Source organism: Athene cunicularia, assembly GCF_003259725.1.
Source record: "Athene cunicularia isolate RWA chromosome 7 unlocalized genomic scaffold, athCun1 chr7_part1, whole genome shotgun sequence".
Classification (NCBI taxonomy): Eukaryota; Metazoa; Chordata; class Aves; order Strigiformes; family Strigidae; genus Athene; species Athene cunicularia.
Window position 1 is genome coordinate 27,489,682 of NW_020799107.1, and position 16,291 is coordinate 27,505,972.

At 46.5% G+C, this 16,291-nt stretch overlaps 1 protein-coding gene across 2 annotated transcripts in view; it reads left to right on the top strand.

Moving 5' to 3' along the window:
• The first annotated feature begins 312 nt into the window (after positions 1 to 312).
• The window catches only part of LOC113482298 (TGF-beta receptor type-2-like), a 33,075-nt gene continuing 17,096 nt past the window's right edge, over positions 313 to 16,291 (top strand). The window contains exon 1 of one of the 2 annotated variants that reach the window (XM_026852800.1): positions 313 to 555. In XM_026852800.1, coding sequence (XP_026708601.1) covers positions 504 to 555 — 52 coding nt within the window. In that variant the 5' untranslated portion in view covers positions 313 to 503. The remainder of the gene's footprint in view (positions 556 to 16,291) is intronic. The other variant, XM_026852799.1, reaches the window with a different exon arrangement.

The following is a 16,291-nucleotide window of genomic DNA, read 5'->3' on the forward strand; positions in this document are numbered from 1 at the left end:
GGGGGGGGGGAGGGAAGTAGAGAATTAATGGCAGCTCAGCATATTGAAGCTTTACCTTCCATGTTTTATTCAGATGAAAGAGGCATGCAGGACTACCCATGCCTTTTTGATTAGATGCATGCAGCAGACATTAGGTCCCCTTCAAAGATCCTTGGGCCGTATGGAGCCAGGAGCAGCTCTGCATTGTCATCGGAAAAAAAAAAAATATCAAACTCTTCTTCTCGGAGCCAGGCTTCTTCCCCCAGCTGCCCCCTCCCATATTTGTATATATTTCAAGAGGAGAGTCGGGCTTAGTTTGTTCATAAACTGCAGTTCCTGGGCGGACCCCACACACAGCTGGGCTTTAGCGGCTGGATCCGCCTTCCCGGCAGCCTAGCCGGGAGCCTCGCAAACTGGGGGCTCCGGGCTTGACAGCAGAAACGCAGGAGACTGGATTCACCGAGGGAAGATGAATTGGTCAACACCGTGAAGCCGGGCTTCTGGTCGCTGGCGGGATCCAGAAAATGGGTTACTGGAGGAGACCGGGTCTGCTTTCATTACTGCTGCTCTCCTTCTGTGAGTAGAAAAATGTTTCTGGTTAGACACCGCTAAGCAACATACTCCGAGAGGTCGTTTATTTTTCCTTCCTCCAGCAAAATAGCTAATCTTTGATTTCTCCCCTGACAGCAATTAGCTGGAGGATTGGAAATAGCTGAGAATTTAGTAGAATACACCGCTACAACTGCATCAGCTGTGTATTTCTCTTACGGCAAAGCGCGAGCGATTGCCTTGGTGGAAAGCGCTGCGTGCTCGCTTGGAGCAGCTCGCAGATGTCAGTGTTTACAGTGCAAAAATATATATAGGTCAGCATTACTTGTTGGAAGTTTTTATTTTATTGAGGGAGATTAAAAGCAACTGAAGTGCACTGCTGAACGATCTGGCTTCGACAGTGTCCAGATGTGATGAAGTTTGCGGCTTAGAACTTTTATCAGCCCCGGTTTATGTGCAGAATTAATCGAACTATTAAAGAAGGAAAGAAGTGGGGAGAGGGGGAGGAGAAGTGTCTTTGCAACAACATCTGGTTATTCAGCAAACCTTCCCAGCACTTACGTAAAGATTTCTTTGTAATAAGTGCCCTGTTTAGGTTTTGATAGCACTTCTTCAATACTGTAGATAAAACCCTCCAGCAGCACTTGAAAATATGCCCATCCATGGTTTAACTTCTCTTGTTTATGTCTTGATGGCTGTTTCATAACAGGGAATAGATTTGTATATAAGTGAGTGTTATATACACATCTCCTAAGTATGTGTGTGTTTCTTTCTGTATATACAGTGCCTATGTATGTGTATACACACATATATCCCTATATAGTATATATTTATGTATTTGCACAGACAATGGCACTTTTTACAGTGCACTCTTACAAAAACAGACCCATTCCCCTCACTATAGAAATTTTGATGCAACTAAAATTGCTTTTTGCTCAAAGCGATGAAGTAGGAGGATTATAATTCCAGTATTTTTACATCCAAATGAAAGAACACGGGGCAGGGATCTGTATCTGCATTCACTTTACATGGGTCCCCCTATCTACAGGAGCAGGGAATGAAAGAATATGATCAGTCAGTAATTTGGGTGTAGGCAAATACAAGCCTTGGTGCAACTGTCGAAGCACAGAAGACCCAGGGTCTGGTTTGGCTGATTTTTTCAAAAAGTTGTGGAGGTATATAGTATTCGTTATTGTAGATAATACCCTAAAGTGTGGTTTGAAATGTAGGATGCTATAGCAATAACATCCTGCTAAATTAATCACATTTGGAACAGAACTGAAGGAATTACTACAAGGTAATATTTAAAGCACAGTCTTGGGTTGGTTTTGGTAAGAAAGAAGACCACTAATTATCCTTCAGAAATACCTAATTTTGGAGTTATTTAACTTATGGTTTCCTTTTTCTGAAAGTCAAGGTTTTAATCTGAAGGAAGCCAAACCAAAACATATCATGATTACTAAGTTCATCTGAAAGGTTACGTGAGTGATATGATGACAAAATTTGCCTCTGTATGGGGAAAAAAAATAAGCCAAGGCTTGCTCTCTGTGATTCAGCTCAACAGTGATATATTTTCTGGGGCTGCATCCGATTCCCTTGCATATAGTGTTAAGATCAACCCTACAGTCATTCTGAGACAATAAAAGTACCCTGGGAGTCCACTTCACATTGACGTTAAGAGAGAAAGGAACAGCAAGTTCCCCAAATTGACAGAAAATACACATTCAGCTGTTCTTCAAGCCACAAATCCCACCATTCATCCAGCCTCTCTTTAAAAAGTGACAGTGCTAGCCTGGTGACAGCAGCAAAGTCACTCCTCTTAGCACAGAGATTTAAGACTTGCCACAGAGAGCACGGTCTGAACTGCATCTCAGGTATCCAGAATAACTCCAGCTGAGCATCTTTAGGGAATTTCCTGCTCTCTCTACAAGTTTACACTGGGGCAGCACAGACCCCAGTTTATGCTCCACACTGCCTGTCCCTATCCCTTTAATCACGAACAGCACATCTGACCGCTTTTGTGCATACATGATGAAAAACTGGATGATCTTTAAGGTCCCTCCCAACACAAACCATTCTATGATTCTATGAAAAAAGGACTGTAGTCTGACAGACCACTGAAATTTCAGCTACTGGATTTCCCTAATTCTCCCTGGCCAGCTATAGCAAAATACCTACCCTTAAACTTCTCCCCAGTGGCAGTGGCTGCTGGAGGGCAGCATTTTTACACAGCCTTCTCAGCAGAAGGTGCTAACAGAAACTCCCATGCAGAGGAATTGGAAATCCTTCCAGGGCAGAGAGCTGGCACCGTTCTGGATTTACCTAGCCCAGGACAAAAAATGCAATGATCATTCAGGATTGGAAAACTTGTCTTACAGTGGGGCAGGGGGCTGAAGGCTTTCAATGTCTTTCGTTTGGTCAGGAGAGAGCTGGGAGGTGAGCTAGTCATCCTCTATAACCAGGTCCCAGGGAGATGTTTTCTGGCAGAGGGCTTCCTCTTCTATGGGACAGAGGAAAAGCAAGATTTACACACTGGAAGCTGAAACCAGACACTTTTGTATTAGAGCATAACACAGTAAAGTTGTTCCAGCAGGTAATTACTCAGGCTCAGGATGTGGTGGATTTTTGTTGCTCAAAGCCTTCAAGACTGCAAGGCTATCTGCTCAGTAGACTATAACCCATTCAGCAGTTACGGACTTCATATTGGGATTACTGCATTGTGCACATGGAAACACTCTGGCCTTAAAGTTAATAATTAGTTTTCCTGCCCTGTTTTGCATCGGAATCAGCAAAGCCTCCCTCATGCTGTGTCTGTCAGGAATAGGGCTCAGGTCAGACCATGCAAACATGGGGCTGAGCAAAATCTCATCTCATGAAGAGGAGAGAACAGCACCACAACTCTCTGAGCTGTTGAGACAACTTCAAGAATGTGAGCTAAGTGTCGCTGGTGTGACGACAGCTCTCAGGGCATGAAGAGCCCCAGGAGCCCAGCAGAGTGCCTTTGAGCATCCAACCTCCAAAAGAGCACATGAAACTCAAAATCTGCCAGGGCATATAGCACTTACCAAGGGAGAGCTGTATCCCATTGGATCTGCTGAAGCTCCAAAGAAAGAGAAAGAGGTTTTGTGAAATGAGGGAAGGTTGCAGGTTTGCTTCCCCATAACTTGGTCTCCCATTAAAATTCTGGCCCACTAAAATACCCTGACATTTTTTGCTGTGAGTCTCCTGAGCTTCCTTTGCTACAGTCCCTCAAGGCACTTTGATGGCTCTGCAGATAGATCATTCGAGGGGGTATCACTTGGTAGACGGTGGCTCTCTGAAACCACATGCTCTTTCCTGCTTGCACAAACCAGCCCCTGTTCCCCCAGTGAGCCTCTTCAGCTAAATATATAAAGCGTATATAATTCATAAATCATGACAGGGAGCTCCGGGGCTGTCAGAAAAACATCTCTGGCTTTTGATCTGCTCAAGAAATCTCTGACCTATCCCAGGCTCCTCAGGCAGCTTGTTCAAGAAGTCAGCCTCTTATTTCTAAGGTCACCAGAGCTAAAACCAGGGGTCGTACTGCCACCAAAATGCCAGCCCACGCCTCGGACAGCAGAGCCATTGGGATTGCACCCCAACACCAATGCACACACAATTCAGAAACATGGGGTGAAACCTGAGCTGGTGAGAGGATGAGGGAAGGAAGAGGATGAAGGAAGAGTCACCCTGCATTTCTCAGCAAATACATCTATTTGCAGAAAGGGACTTTGCAGGAGCTGAGCCGGAGCAGAGGCGTGCACCTCTTTTCCCAGGCTACACAGAACATGAAGGTGGGTGCTGCCCGCCCCAGGACACATGGCTGCAGAGTCGGTTATGACAATCCTTCTCAAGTACCAACATAGTTTGCTTTGGTGTTGTTTTAAGACAGCCAAAACACCAAGGAATAAATTATCACCCTCAAAACAAACCAAGAGGGGTGCAAGGGCACCACATTGGCTGGGTGTAGGTAGCTGGGTTGGGGGCTGGTGCAGAATCCCACTGCCTGAAGGAGAAACTTGTGCATCCTACCATGAGGCTAAATAAGAACAGAGTTGCAAGAAATTCTCCACTTAGGAAATAAAAGAAAAAGCACAAGAAAAACCCTGACAATGCAAAACCGGCGTCTTCTGCAGTGCTGCAAGTGGCATGAGACTCAGCAAAGAAAGTGATGGATTAGTTTGAATTCACATTTATACTCCGAATCTGATACTACAGTTTCAGCCCTTGGTGTAAGTTAGACTAACTGGGGCTAAGGAAACTGGCAGTGTACAGCTATGTCCAATTCATGAAAGTGGGCATTTCCTCACCCCTTGCATCTCCAGCTTTGCTGACTTGAAACAGGCCAGTCATCATTAAAGCTGCTCAAATCTGTACTTTAGCAGGGGGCTTTGTGGAAGAAAGTCCTTTTTGAAATATAATTCCATGGAATTTGAAATTAAACATACTGTTTTCTAAAAACAAAAAAAAAAAAAGCTGTTTTTTACTGCATTTTTAGTGGTGTTATCACTATTGAATGATGGTCACAAAGACATTTTTGTGCACTAGTAATAAAAAAGTTCAGCCAGCTGCAATCATGATACTTGTTACTCCCATTAGAGATGGAGTCCTGAACAGATGCATCCCACATATTCACTGAATATGCAGAGAGCAAACATTGGCATTAAAAACAGGTGACTGGGGGCTTTTATTCTGAGAAAGTATTAAACTCTATTGCCTGTCCTCCACAGCTTTATGTTGTCCCATGTTTTGCTCTGTCGAGTTTATTTCCTCAGGACATTACTATCCTCTCCCCTTAGTGATAACTCTTTGTAATAACATTTGCTTTCAGCTGGGCTTCACAGTGTTGCAACTTGCCATAAACTAATGAACTCTCCCATAGATTGTCATGTTTTCAAGGAAGCGCAACATCTGATCTTTTTATTAAAAAAAAAAAAAACAGTCCCACCAAGGAGACAAAATCAGCAGCTCCCACACACTTTGCTCTTTTCACATCCAGTGTTTAGCGCTGTGTGCCAAGTGAAAGCCTCGTCCTGGAAGGGGCCTCCATGTAGAGGGGAGATAACACCACTGATGGCTGCCTGCCTTATCAAACCTGTGGATTACAGCTACATTATCTCCATGCTGGACCCCAACTGTGGGATAACATTTCCTTAGGGATCTTCAGGGGGAAATGAAGGGGTGGCTGAAAGCTGTCTTGGCCCTGCTCACATGCACATCCCTGAATTCAGAGACGACCATTGTGATCCTGCCTCCGGAAAGGATCTGTAACATCCATCAGAGTCATATTTCTTATTCGTCAGCTGGTTCATCTTTTTGTTACAGCCCATGTAGGGCTGAAACTCTCCTGCCAGCTGCTGGTAGCTGTTAAGCTTTTAGGAGAAGTGGGAGAGCCTGCTTATCATGCAAGCCCCTCTGTAGCCCATGCTCCCACCAGTCACGCTGCCCCAGGACTTACCCTTTCACGGAGCTGTTCCATGGCAGTGTTTTGCTTCCCATTAATAAGCCAGGAACATGCCTGACAAACGATAGCTGATTTATACTACAGCAAATGCATCTCATCATTGGGGCAATTAAGGCATCCAGCTGTACACTGCAGCCTGCCAGTCTGCACTGGACAGAGGGCTGTTGCCCACATGGATTCTAGCAGCTCCAGGGAAATACCTCAACCCAAGTGTTACCCTTGACTCAACAGGATTATTTACATATGAATTCAGAATTAATTTTTTTTTTTTAAAAAAAGGTGTTTTCAACATTTCCAGGTGCAATGTGCAGCTATCAGCAAAAGCAAACCGTAATGTGGAGCTGATGTGCAGCTCCAGTGGTGGCAGCTGCTGGGTGTCACTTTGCAGAGTCCTGCACCTCCAGTTTGACCCACGACTTGGCCATGACTCTCAAAGTGGTTGAAGCAGCATTGTACTGGACATGCTCTGCCTGTGGCAAGACCTCTCACCTTGCCACGGTGTGGCTGGAAGTGTTTCATTTAGCTCCACACCATTTACTCTCTGCCAGGTCTGAAACTCCAGCTCTCCTGGGTAAGCAGAGGTCCAAAGAAAGCCATCCCCAGCAGCTTCCGCCACAGCTCCAGAGTCAGTGCTGATGAGGCCTGAAGGTGTCTGAAGGAAACACCTGCCTGCCTTCACTCAGCCTGCAAATAGTTGTTGTCCTCCCCTTGCAGCATATGATGGGAAGTCCTTTGACCATACGTGGGAGCTGGAGAGTCCATGCCTCCTGGACCATCACACCCTAATACACGCCCTACATGCAGCGCTGATGAGCTTGTGCCAGCAACTGGAACCAGCACAGGCACGGCAGTCAGCAACAGGGCTGGCGTTCTGCCCTGCTTCAGGCAGGGCTGATCCCTGCAGCAGTCGCCTGAGGTGACACTGACTGACAGTGACCCAATTACTGATTAGGCATCTCCTTACCTCAATATCCGAGCACCTCCTAGTCTTTTCAGTTCCTTCAGTATCCCTGTGAAGATGTCCCCTCCTGGATCAACACACTTTTCTTATAGCTTTCCTTCTGGGATGCCCAGAGTCATCTGCTGAAGTTCCTGGCCTGCTGGTTTTTACACCACTAAGAGGTGTCTTTTCCTTAGATCACCAATGCAAAACGCTGAGATTTTGATGCTGATCCCTTCTCACTTCAGCCATTCCAAACCAGAAGGCTTGGCTGTGTCCTGCATTGCCTTGGGGCACCATGCACCCCATCAGAAAGATGACACTGCCAATGTGAGTTCATACCATGCCTGGCACTAGAAATCCAAAAAATAATTTATTCTCCTTTCCTGCAAAATCAGGAACTCAGCCCCCTTCCCAGGAATGGGTCTTGGGAGTGCCACAACTACAAGTGCTTCTAGGATCTTTACAATTAATACTGGTACAGATATTTCTTGAAAAAGATCCATTGCTGTTTGCAGGTAGATCATTTAATAAAATGCCACCCATGCAGAATGAATGCCCGTGTCCCCTGACAAGTGTTTGACAGAGTAGATCAACAGTCAACACAGCTGGGACACGATGAGGAACATCTGTCTGATGTTGCTTGATAAAACTTCCTGCCTAGGAGACTCTAAACACCAGCATCCAGCATGGAAGAAACTGAATCAGCTGCTGTCTTGCTGCGTAAAGCATTTTTTCCACGCTAGATCTATCCCAAAATTAGCCCCAACCAGTCCACGATAGCAAACAAGACCCTTCTTCTTACAATGGGAAGTGACACATAGGGCCATAAGCAACGAGCAGTTGAATGAATCATCCTTCTTCAAATAGACCCAGGGTACAAGCATCCACAGAAATAAGACCAATGGATCCCCTGGGAGCTGAGTTCCTGCCATGTCTTTAATATGTCAAAAAGCATTCGGTGGTAGAAAATGGTCACAGATGTTCCCATCAGAGGCAGAGGCTCTTTGCTTGACAGTGAGATCCCTTCAGCACACTTCTACTCTGGTTTTGTATAGGTGCCCTGTGCTTACCTGTTTGTAAAAAAGTGTCACAAGTGCCAAGCTTTTCTTTCCCACTTTACCAGGGCTATCACCTCTGCAACAGGCTGCAGCTCAGGAGGCAGCTCTTGGGCAGAAGTATTGTTCACCCATATTCAGACCGTGGCGTGTTTCAGGAGGTGTCCTGGGGCAGGATGCTGAGTTGAAAAGGCAATGCGCTATTGCAAAATGATGAGATCTCAGAGCAGATCGTGAACAGAGAACATTCCCCTCTTTGTCCGTTCCTCCATGCTGGAGAAGCAGCTTTTTCCCCTGCACCTTGTCCCCTCCAGCCACTGCAGCTCCCTGCAGCTGTGCTGCAGCTCTGCCCAGGGGCTGGGACCTGCAGAAACCCTCTCCTTCTCCTGCAGGAGGGATCTTTCAAGAGGCATCACACAGACAAACAAGCTCCTATTACTTTCATGTGCAGAGAAAAAGCACTTCAGGTCCTGTCAACAGGACACTTGGTTACATTCCTGCAAAAATTCCTTTCTAAAAACCTGCTCCCTTTGCCCTCCTGCCATAGCTCTCTTTTGCTTTAGAAAAATGGAAAATATTCAAGTTGAATTCAACCCTACTGGCCAGTGCTTTTTGGTAGGTTACAACACAAGCTCCTTAAAAGGGACGCTTTAGGAGATGCGAGGAAGTTTTTAGTGTCTATAATCCAGGCTAGCCTCAAATTCAATTTCCCTCTGACAGCCCAAATTACTTAATTACTGTTAGATCCGGCCTAAATGAGGGCAAAACTCAACTCTACGTAATAATTTTAACAGACATAAAGAACAGGCAGTGCTGGAACAACTTGATGACAGCACACTGATGGAGAATTAACAGAACATCTCTGCCCCGGCAGCTCATCACACAGTCCCTTGCAAGCCCCGCTTCTCCTTGGGAAACAAAGTAATACAAATGCAAAGAAACACAAACTAGTCAATCATAAAAAGTCCACCCGAGATACGAAGAGCAGCTCCAGTCTAACATCTCTTTGTGGGCTCATCAAAGTCCTAGCAGATGGTAAATCGAATGTGTGCCAGGAATTTCAAACACTCCTCAGGAAGTTCATCTAAATCATCAGTAAACCATTTGCACTTAAAACAGAGCGAACCCTGTTGCCCAAATGTGACCCAGATAATGTTTCTGACATGTTTACCTATTTGGATGATATCTTTAAATTTCAATTCCATCTATTCACGGAGATCCAGGATTCCTGCAGAGCAGTTAAGACTGAGCAACATCTGCAACTGAGTTGCAGCTCACTTGCTTTTGCTGTTAGGTTCATTACTGCTGCTTTTTCTGTATAGAGAGGGGAGCTTATCTCTGCTTCATCTTCCTTAGAATGAGATGGAGAAGCTGCAGTTAAATAGGATATAAGATAGACTGTTGGGAGCTCTGGAGAAACAAGAGCAACAAAAATTATGGCAACAGCACTGGGGAGTTGGTTGACTCTTACCTTCTGCCACTTGGCTCCCAGACCTGCAAGTGCTGTTGAATCCTCAGCAATTTCTGCAATGGCTTGTGATGAGCTCAAACCACCCCTGCATGGCCAGGCTGTGACTCCTTCTCCCAAGTAGTGTGGGAGGTTGGAAGAAGGGACTCATTTTTAAGACGAGGATTTAGTCAAAACCAGATCACTGCAAAGTGTTCTTCAAAGGGCTGAAATGTCGGAGTCCTCTGGAAAGATGGCATGTGAATCCCCAGTCACCAGAAAGCTCTTTCCATGGGGGATGTGCTAGGTTAGCCCTCTGCAAACCCCACCAGCAGCTTACACAAACCAGCCCATGGTGTATACTAAGGCATTGCTCTACCCTGCAAAGCCCCAGATAAGCAGAGGTGCTGGCAAAGCTGCCAAAATTGCTTATGAACATTGTAAGCCGTTTCCCCCTTCCTCAGACCTTGAATAAATTGCTCTGCTTTCTATCCAGGGAAAAGAAATGGCACGTTCCTCTCACAGGCCATTCGAGCTGGTGGGAGTCGATGTGGTGGGGCTGTGGTGTGACGCTGGCGGAGGGAACCACACCAGTCTGGGTGTATATGTGGTTTTTCCTTGGGCTGACCTGCAGCTGTGGGGGGGGGTTTCCCTCCAGACCCCAAACTTGTTCAGGCTGTGCTGCCACCTTGGCTTGCTATTTCACGTTTCCAATACCACACATGGGTGGGAAGGAGAGTAAAAGATATGAAAGAGAAAGGAATAAGGGCAATAGGTGCAATGAAAGGGACTTGTTGCCAGCTGAGATCTTGAATTGCAGCTTCAGACACGGGATGGCCATGAGCCTTGGTTTGCGTCATAGCTCCTCGCATTTGATTTTCATAGCCCAGTATTTAACCAGCAGCTGCTGAATGCCTAATGGGATAAGTACAGTTATTATCAGGCAAACTCACAGCTGCTTTTGTCTGCCAGGGCAGTTTTTGCTTGGTGCGATAACGGCGCTGGAGGTACCAGCCATAATTACACGGCAACCCACAACAGCCAGCACACACTCGGCACTTAGGGATTAAAAAAAACCTGTGTTAAGCTGCCGTCCTGTGCAACTTGAGGGACTCCTGCACTAACCTTCAACACTCTCTCGGGCCACCTTTTCAATGAAGGATGCTGGGCATCCCTGCTCATCTCCTGAAGGCATAAACAAGCCTCCAGAACAGCAGACAAACCCCTAACTTGTAGGTTCCCTCCTGGTTTTAAGACAACTTTGCTCATCTGTCGAGTCAGCACAAGTCTAGGTGCGGTGGTGACACCCACATAGAGCTGTGAATTTGCACACCAGCATCGCCTTCAGGGCTGTCCCGTCCTCCCCCTTCATGACTTGTCATCTGTCCCTGCAATCACAGATTTGATGCCACTTTTTGTTCAAATTGCAGCCTGGCAAGTGGCAAATGCTGTTACAGGATCCATCAGCCCAGCCAGGCCTAATTCAGCAATTCAGATTAACTTGGATTTAGGTGCTTGCCCAGCTGAAGAAGGTGCTTGGGGGCTCACTGAAAAATAATGCAAATAACATGCAAACAGGAGTCCCCCCAGCCAACAGCTTTACTGATCGTCCAGTGAAGTTAAAGTGCATCATCAAAATGGATTCAGAATTACAACATTTTCAGACGTTGCTTAATGTTTCAGAGAGCAGCAGAAATCCACAAAGATGCTTAAAAATAATTAATTAAAATAAACTTTATCTTAATAATTTAATGCAGGGAGTAAACAGAGAGGATTTGCTTGTAATGCCCTGTCATATCCAACATGCAGTTTTTCCATAACTCTTTTCTAATGGGTTGCATGAGGACTTGGATGCAAAGTAGCCGCATGGAGATGGGGAAGATCCTCCAGGAATTGCTTTGCATGTGGAAATGAATTTCAGTTCAGCCACTTCAGAACATTTTTTTTGTTTACTTTCCACTGACATGAAATCAACCGCGATTGCGTCGCATGCGGGATTGGTTAGCCAGTTACATAATGCTTAATAAATCCAAGAGAAATAATAAAAAACACATCACCCATTCTGGGAAGACTAACAGTATCTCAGCCGGTGTCACTAACCCGCCTGGGCCAGGCATCGGCAAAGCATCTGAACCAGTGCCGGGGGGATGCAGGGTTGTGCTGCTGCATGATAGACATGATTAGGAAAAAATGTTTGTGGCATGTTTAGAAGCCTTGAAGACAGACAGATTTCCCGGGTAGACCATGTGTAATGGTAAGGGTACACTGAAAAGCAGAGCTCACACTCCTGCAGGGAGGGCAGCTCACCCTGTCCCACAAGGCAAAGCACACACGTGCTTGCTCGCCCAGCTCCAGCTGTATCTGCTGCTCGTGCAAGGTATTACTTCACCCTATTAATTTCCCTCTGAGTACTTCATAAAATCATAACAGCCCTGTAAACAGAAAGAGCAAGATTTGGTGATTAAATTATTTACTACAGATTATTTCCGCAGTGGCGGTGTGGAGGAGAGAGGAGATTTCTCTGAGAAGTCAGCACTGGTGGTCCCTGGGGAGCGAGAAGGAAGGGAGATGACCCAGGACAGGGCTGTCAGGCTAAACACAAAATAGTGGTCCTGCAGGTACCTCCATCTCTGCAGGGCCAGCACCTCAGCTCTCCCAAAAAAGCTGTTCAAGCCATGGGTTCATTGCCCCAAGCACACTCCACCGCTTTGCACAGACCAGCTCTCCTCCTCCTTTCTGCTTTTCCCTGCCTGCTCTGCTCCCCCGCTTTGCTTACAGTCCCAGGGGAGACCTGCTGCCACTTTCACCCACGCTGTGGTTAAATATCAACAGAGGAAAATCTAGGGATGAAGGGGTTAATTACTACAGGCTCAGCGCAAGCCAAGTCTGTAAGTGACTCCCTATTGCTATTTCGAAAAGAGGCTGCCTGGAAAGGGAAAGGAAAAAAAAAAAAAAAAAGAGAGAGAGAGAGGTTTACTTTACAACCATCATTATTTCATCTGTAGAGTTTATACAATGGAAAATAAAAGCCAGGGTATGCGGAGTCAAATCATTTCTGTTTCATTAATGGTATGGAAATCGTTTTGTTTTTATAGGGGAAAAACAAATGTGAACTTGATGTGTGTGTGCGCGCGCGCATGCAACTCCCTTCATTGCAAAGGGCAGAGCAGTGAAATCCAGAAATAAAAAATGACTCAGAGGCCGTAGGATCTATGAGTCAGTTGAGCTGTTGTTGTTTTTAAACACACACGAGAGCACAATATGGCAGATAAGAGCCCTCCAGTCGCAGGCGTCCCTGCCAGCCCAGCCGTCCCGTGGCAGCACACCTGCTCCCTGCCAGCCCGCCACCAGCACCCAGACCCCCGGCACCCAAACAGGGCCCAGAGGGATGCAGCACGGGGTGTCCCAGGAGGAGCAGCTTTGGGGGACAGAAAGTGAAAACTGGGACAGGAAACGAGATCTTATGGAGGGAAAGCATCTTGCTGTGGGTAGAGGAGAAGGGTCCCTGGTGTTGCCTGATTTCAGTGCCTTGGGCATGAGCAAGATGGGCTGTCACGGCGGATGGAGGAGACAAGCAGCTCCGAGGGCAGATGGAGGACTGTGGGGTCAGGCATGCTCCCCCTGTCCTCACCCACAGGCACAGACATCAACTGACTGAAATCAAAGAGAAACTGCTCTGGCCAAATCCTCACCACCAAGTGCCAGGCAGCACCTTGCTGGCACCCAGCACTTCAGTCTGCCCAGATGGTGTTAACTTTTTTGGGGCACAACCCTGGGCTACCACTGTATGAAATGTCCTGATGCCCCACAAGCAGAGTCACTGCCCTGACGCATAGACGATTTGCAAAAGGTACCCAAGAAATACTGGAGATTACCAGAGCAGAAGGACAGACAATATTCGACAGAGCTTGTCTCTCTCCCCAGGGTGAAGTTAGATCATGATGTAATTTAAGCATCTGAAAGAGATTGGAGAAGTCTGCTGGTACGATCCATACCCAATTTACTTTGTAATGAGACTAAGCAGTATTTGCTAAACACTTAATTTAAAGGGATATTTTCACAAAGGAAAAATAAGTGGTGGAATAAGTCAGTTACCAGCCTGTTTGAAGAAGTTCCAAGCAAACCAGAAATGTATACTGCATGTCTTTCTGGCACTGGGAAGGACTGATGTCTAACGCAATCAAAATCAGTCCTTTTTTATTCACCAGGAAACATTACTGGCTCATTCCTTGCTCCATACTGTACTCTGCCAAGTACAGCATTTATTATGCAGGACGATGTGGGACCACATACCTGAGGGCAGAGCCTGGTCCTCTGAACTGAATGCAGCCTGAGCGCTGCCGAGTATCCTGAGGGAGTCAGGGGCTTGTGCCTTGAAGGGGCGAAAAATGGGATAACAATTTTTCAGCTCCATTTGGTCTGCTTTCCCTCTCTTGTGAAGATGAAGATACACTGTAAAACACATGGATGGAGAAGAATGATCTAATACTAAAGCCTGATTTGGTTCAGCGGCTGAAAGTAGCACCAGATCCCACCACTGGAGAACAGAACTGTGCTGGAGGAAGCCGAGCTGCATCTGAAATAAAAGTACAACACCTTGAGGTCTAGTTCTGGGGAGATCCTGCAGCACTGCAGGATGCCACAGCAAGACTAGGCGCTTTCGGACAGATCAGACCTAGCTCAAGCTGGAGCCAACTGCAGGAAATCTGGGATCTCTGTTACGAAGGTTGTGGTGGACCATTGTAATGGGGACTTCTGACCCTGCATAGGATCTCCTGAAAATCAGGGACATAGGAATTACCCTGATGTAGCCTGTCGGAGACACTGGCAGTTGCTTCATGGAGGAGGCAGCTCAGGAGTAACCTGCCAGTGGAGAACACCAAGGTCTTGGTGTTCTCACATGGGTCAGCGAGAGAGCAGAGCCCATCAGCCCTGCTATTGTTTTAATCTTAAAAATAAGTACTGTATATAATAGGGAAGGAATTTGTTTGTTCTCATAATAATTTTATGAGAGGTTCTGTTATTGTGTAGTCATGTCATTAGCCATGGATGAAAGCCCAAGGCAAAGCCTAGTCCTAAACTCCACAGCGGACAAAGGATTTGCTGCTGAGCCTGGGCTCACCCAGGTGGGAAAGTGTGTCTCAGCACAGGTCACGTTTCCATCAGGGCACCTACCTGGGGGTTTCCAGGAGCAACGTGGCTGCAGGGTTGAGAAAAAGGTGCTCCCCAGTCCTGTGTTTGTGTGCTGCTGACTAGAGAAAGGCACAGAGCAGGCAGCTAATCTCCCAGGCCTTAGTCTCCCCAAGTGCAAAGCCTTGGGATTACAGGTTAACTGACCTGCATGGAAAAGATGAGCAGAGAGTTTCCAGAGCTGCCGCAGTAACAGCGAGCTGGGAAGCCCTCTGCAACTGCTGAGTTAGCATCAGCCCCATCCTGGGGTGCTTAGAGATACACAGGAAAGAGGGGGTAGACCTCACTGTAGAGTATTTCTGACCTAAAAACCGTCAATTTTTCTTTGTCCTTGAAAAATAAAAGCAATTTAAGGGCAATTTGCTACTGAAAGATGAAGTATAATCTGAAGGTTTTATAATAGAGGTCCTACTGTGACAGAGGCCTTGGTCCCCTCCCACCACAGGAGCAGCAGAGCTGGGGGCGGGTTGCAAATGCCTTAACATCTCACACCAAGCACCTTTCCTTAAGCCCACCTGGTGTTTAGCGGTCACAAAACAGCATGCCAGAGAGAATATTTGAGAACTAAAACTGCTCGTTCTGCCCCGCAGTGAAAATGCACCGCCTGCATATACCATCACTTTGGCTATGAAGCACCTTCTCCTTTCCTGTAACGAATGCATCCTGCCTCCACCTCCACGCACCCCAGGCTTGCTCCTTAGTGATTCGCCCTCTCTGGGGACTGCAGAGTGCAGAAAGCTGGAGCCAAAGTTAGGCGGTGGACGACCTACCTGCTCTCTGGGGCCACATTGGTAGAGACGAGCTAATGAGAGCCCAATTTATCCCGCTGGGTTCTTACAGCTGCAGTCACCATTGGCAGCTGAGCACCTGGCAAGTGAGCAAAAAGCTCATCTAATGGGAGCTGACTGATTCCATGGCTGCAGTGATGGGACTGGTATAAAATTCTCTTGGAGAGCTGTTTGAGATGACTCTTTTATGGGGGAAGAGGATGGATTATTGACTGTGGCAGTGGTGCTTCAATGGGCCTTGCAGGTAGCCAAGCAGGGAGTGTGGATGGTGCCCTGTGGGCAATGAGGAGGTTGGAGGGCTGCCCCAACACACATGAAAAAATATCCCGGTGTCCTTGGGTGGTGGTATCACCCCTGCTGCTCTTGCAGGAGGGACTCAAGCACTTTTGGTGTAGTTTTTTTCCTTTATTCTTCTACTTGCAAACCATCTCATATTCTCTCACTAACCTCTCTGGGGTCCCAGTTATAGATACCAGAAGAGTTGATCCGCTCTCATGCGCAAGAGAACAAGTCGTCCTATTGATGGGAAGCCAAGCTCACTGTGAGCCCACCTATCGGTAACTTCAAACCATCTTTCCAACTGTCATTCCACGATAACTTTGACTAACTGTACTATTTATTGGCTCACATCACATCCTTATGGCTTCAATTTAGTTTTGGAAAACTCAACCCCCATTTAATTAGTTTATAGTTTGTTCCAAGTTTTGCTTATCCAGCTTTTTTTTGTCTTTTTTTTTTTTGTTTTTTTTGAAGTTTGTATTTTGATGTTTAGCATTTGCCTTGGCAACATCTGGAACCCCTTTATGGAAGTGTATTGTTACTTTTACTGCTCGTGCAGCTTTATTAAATCATCCG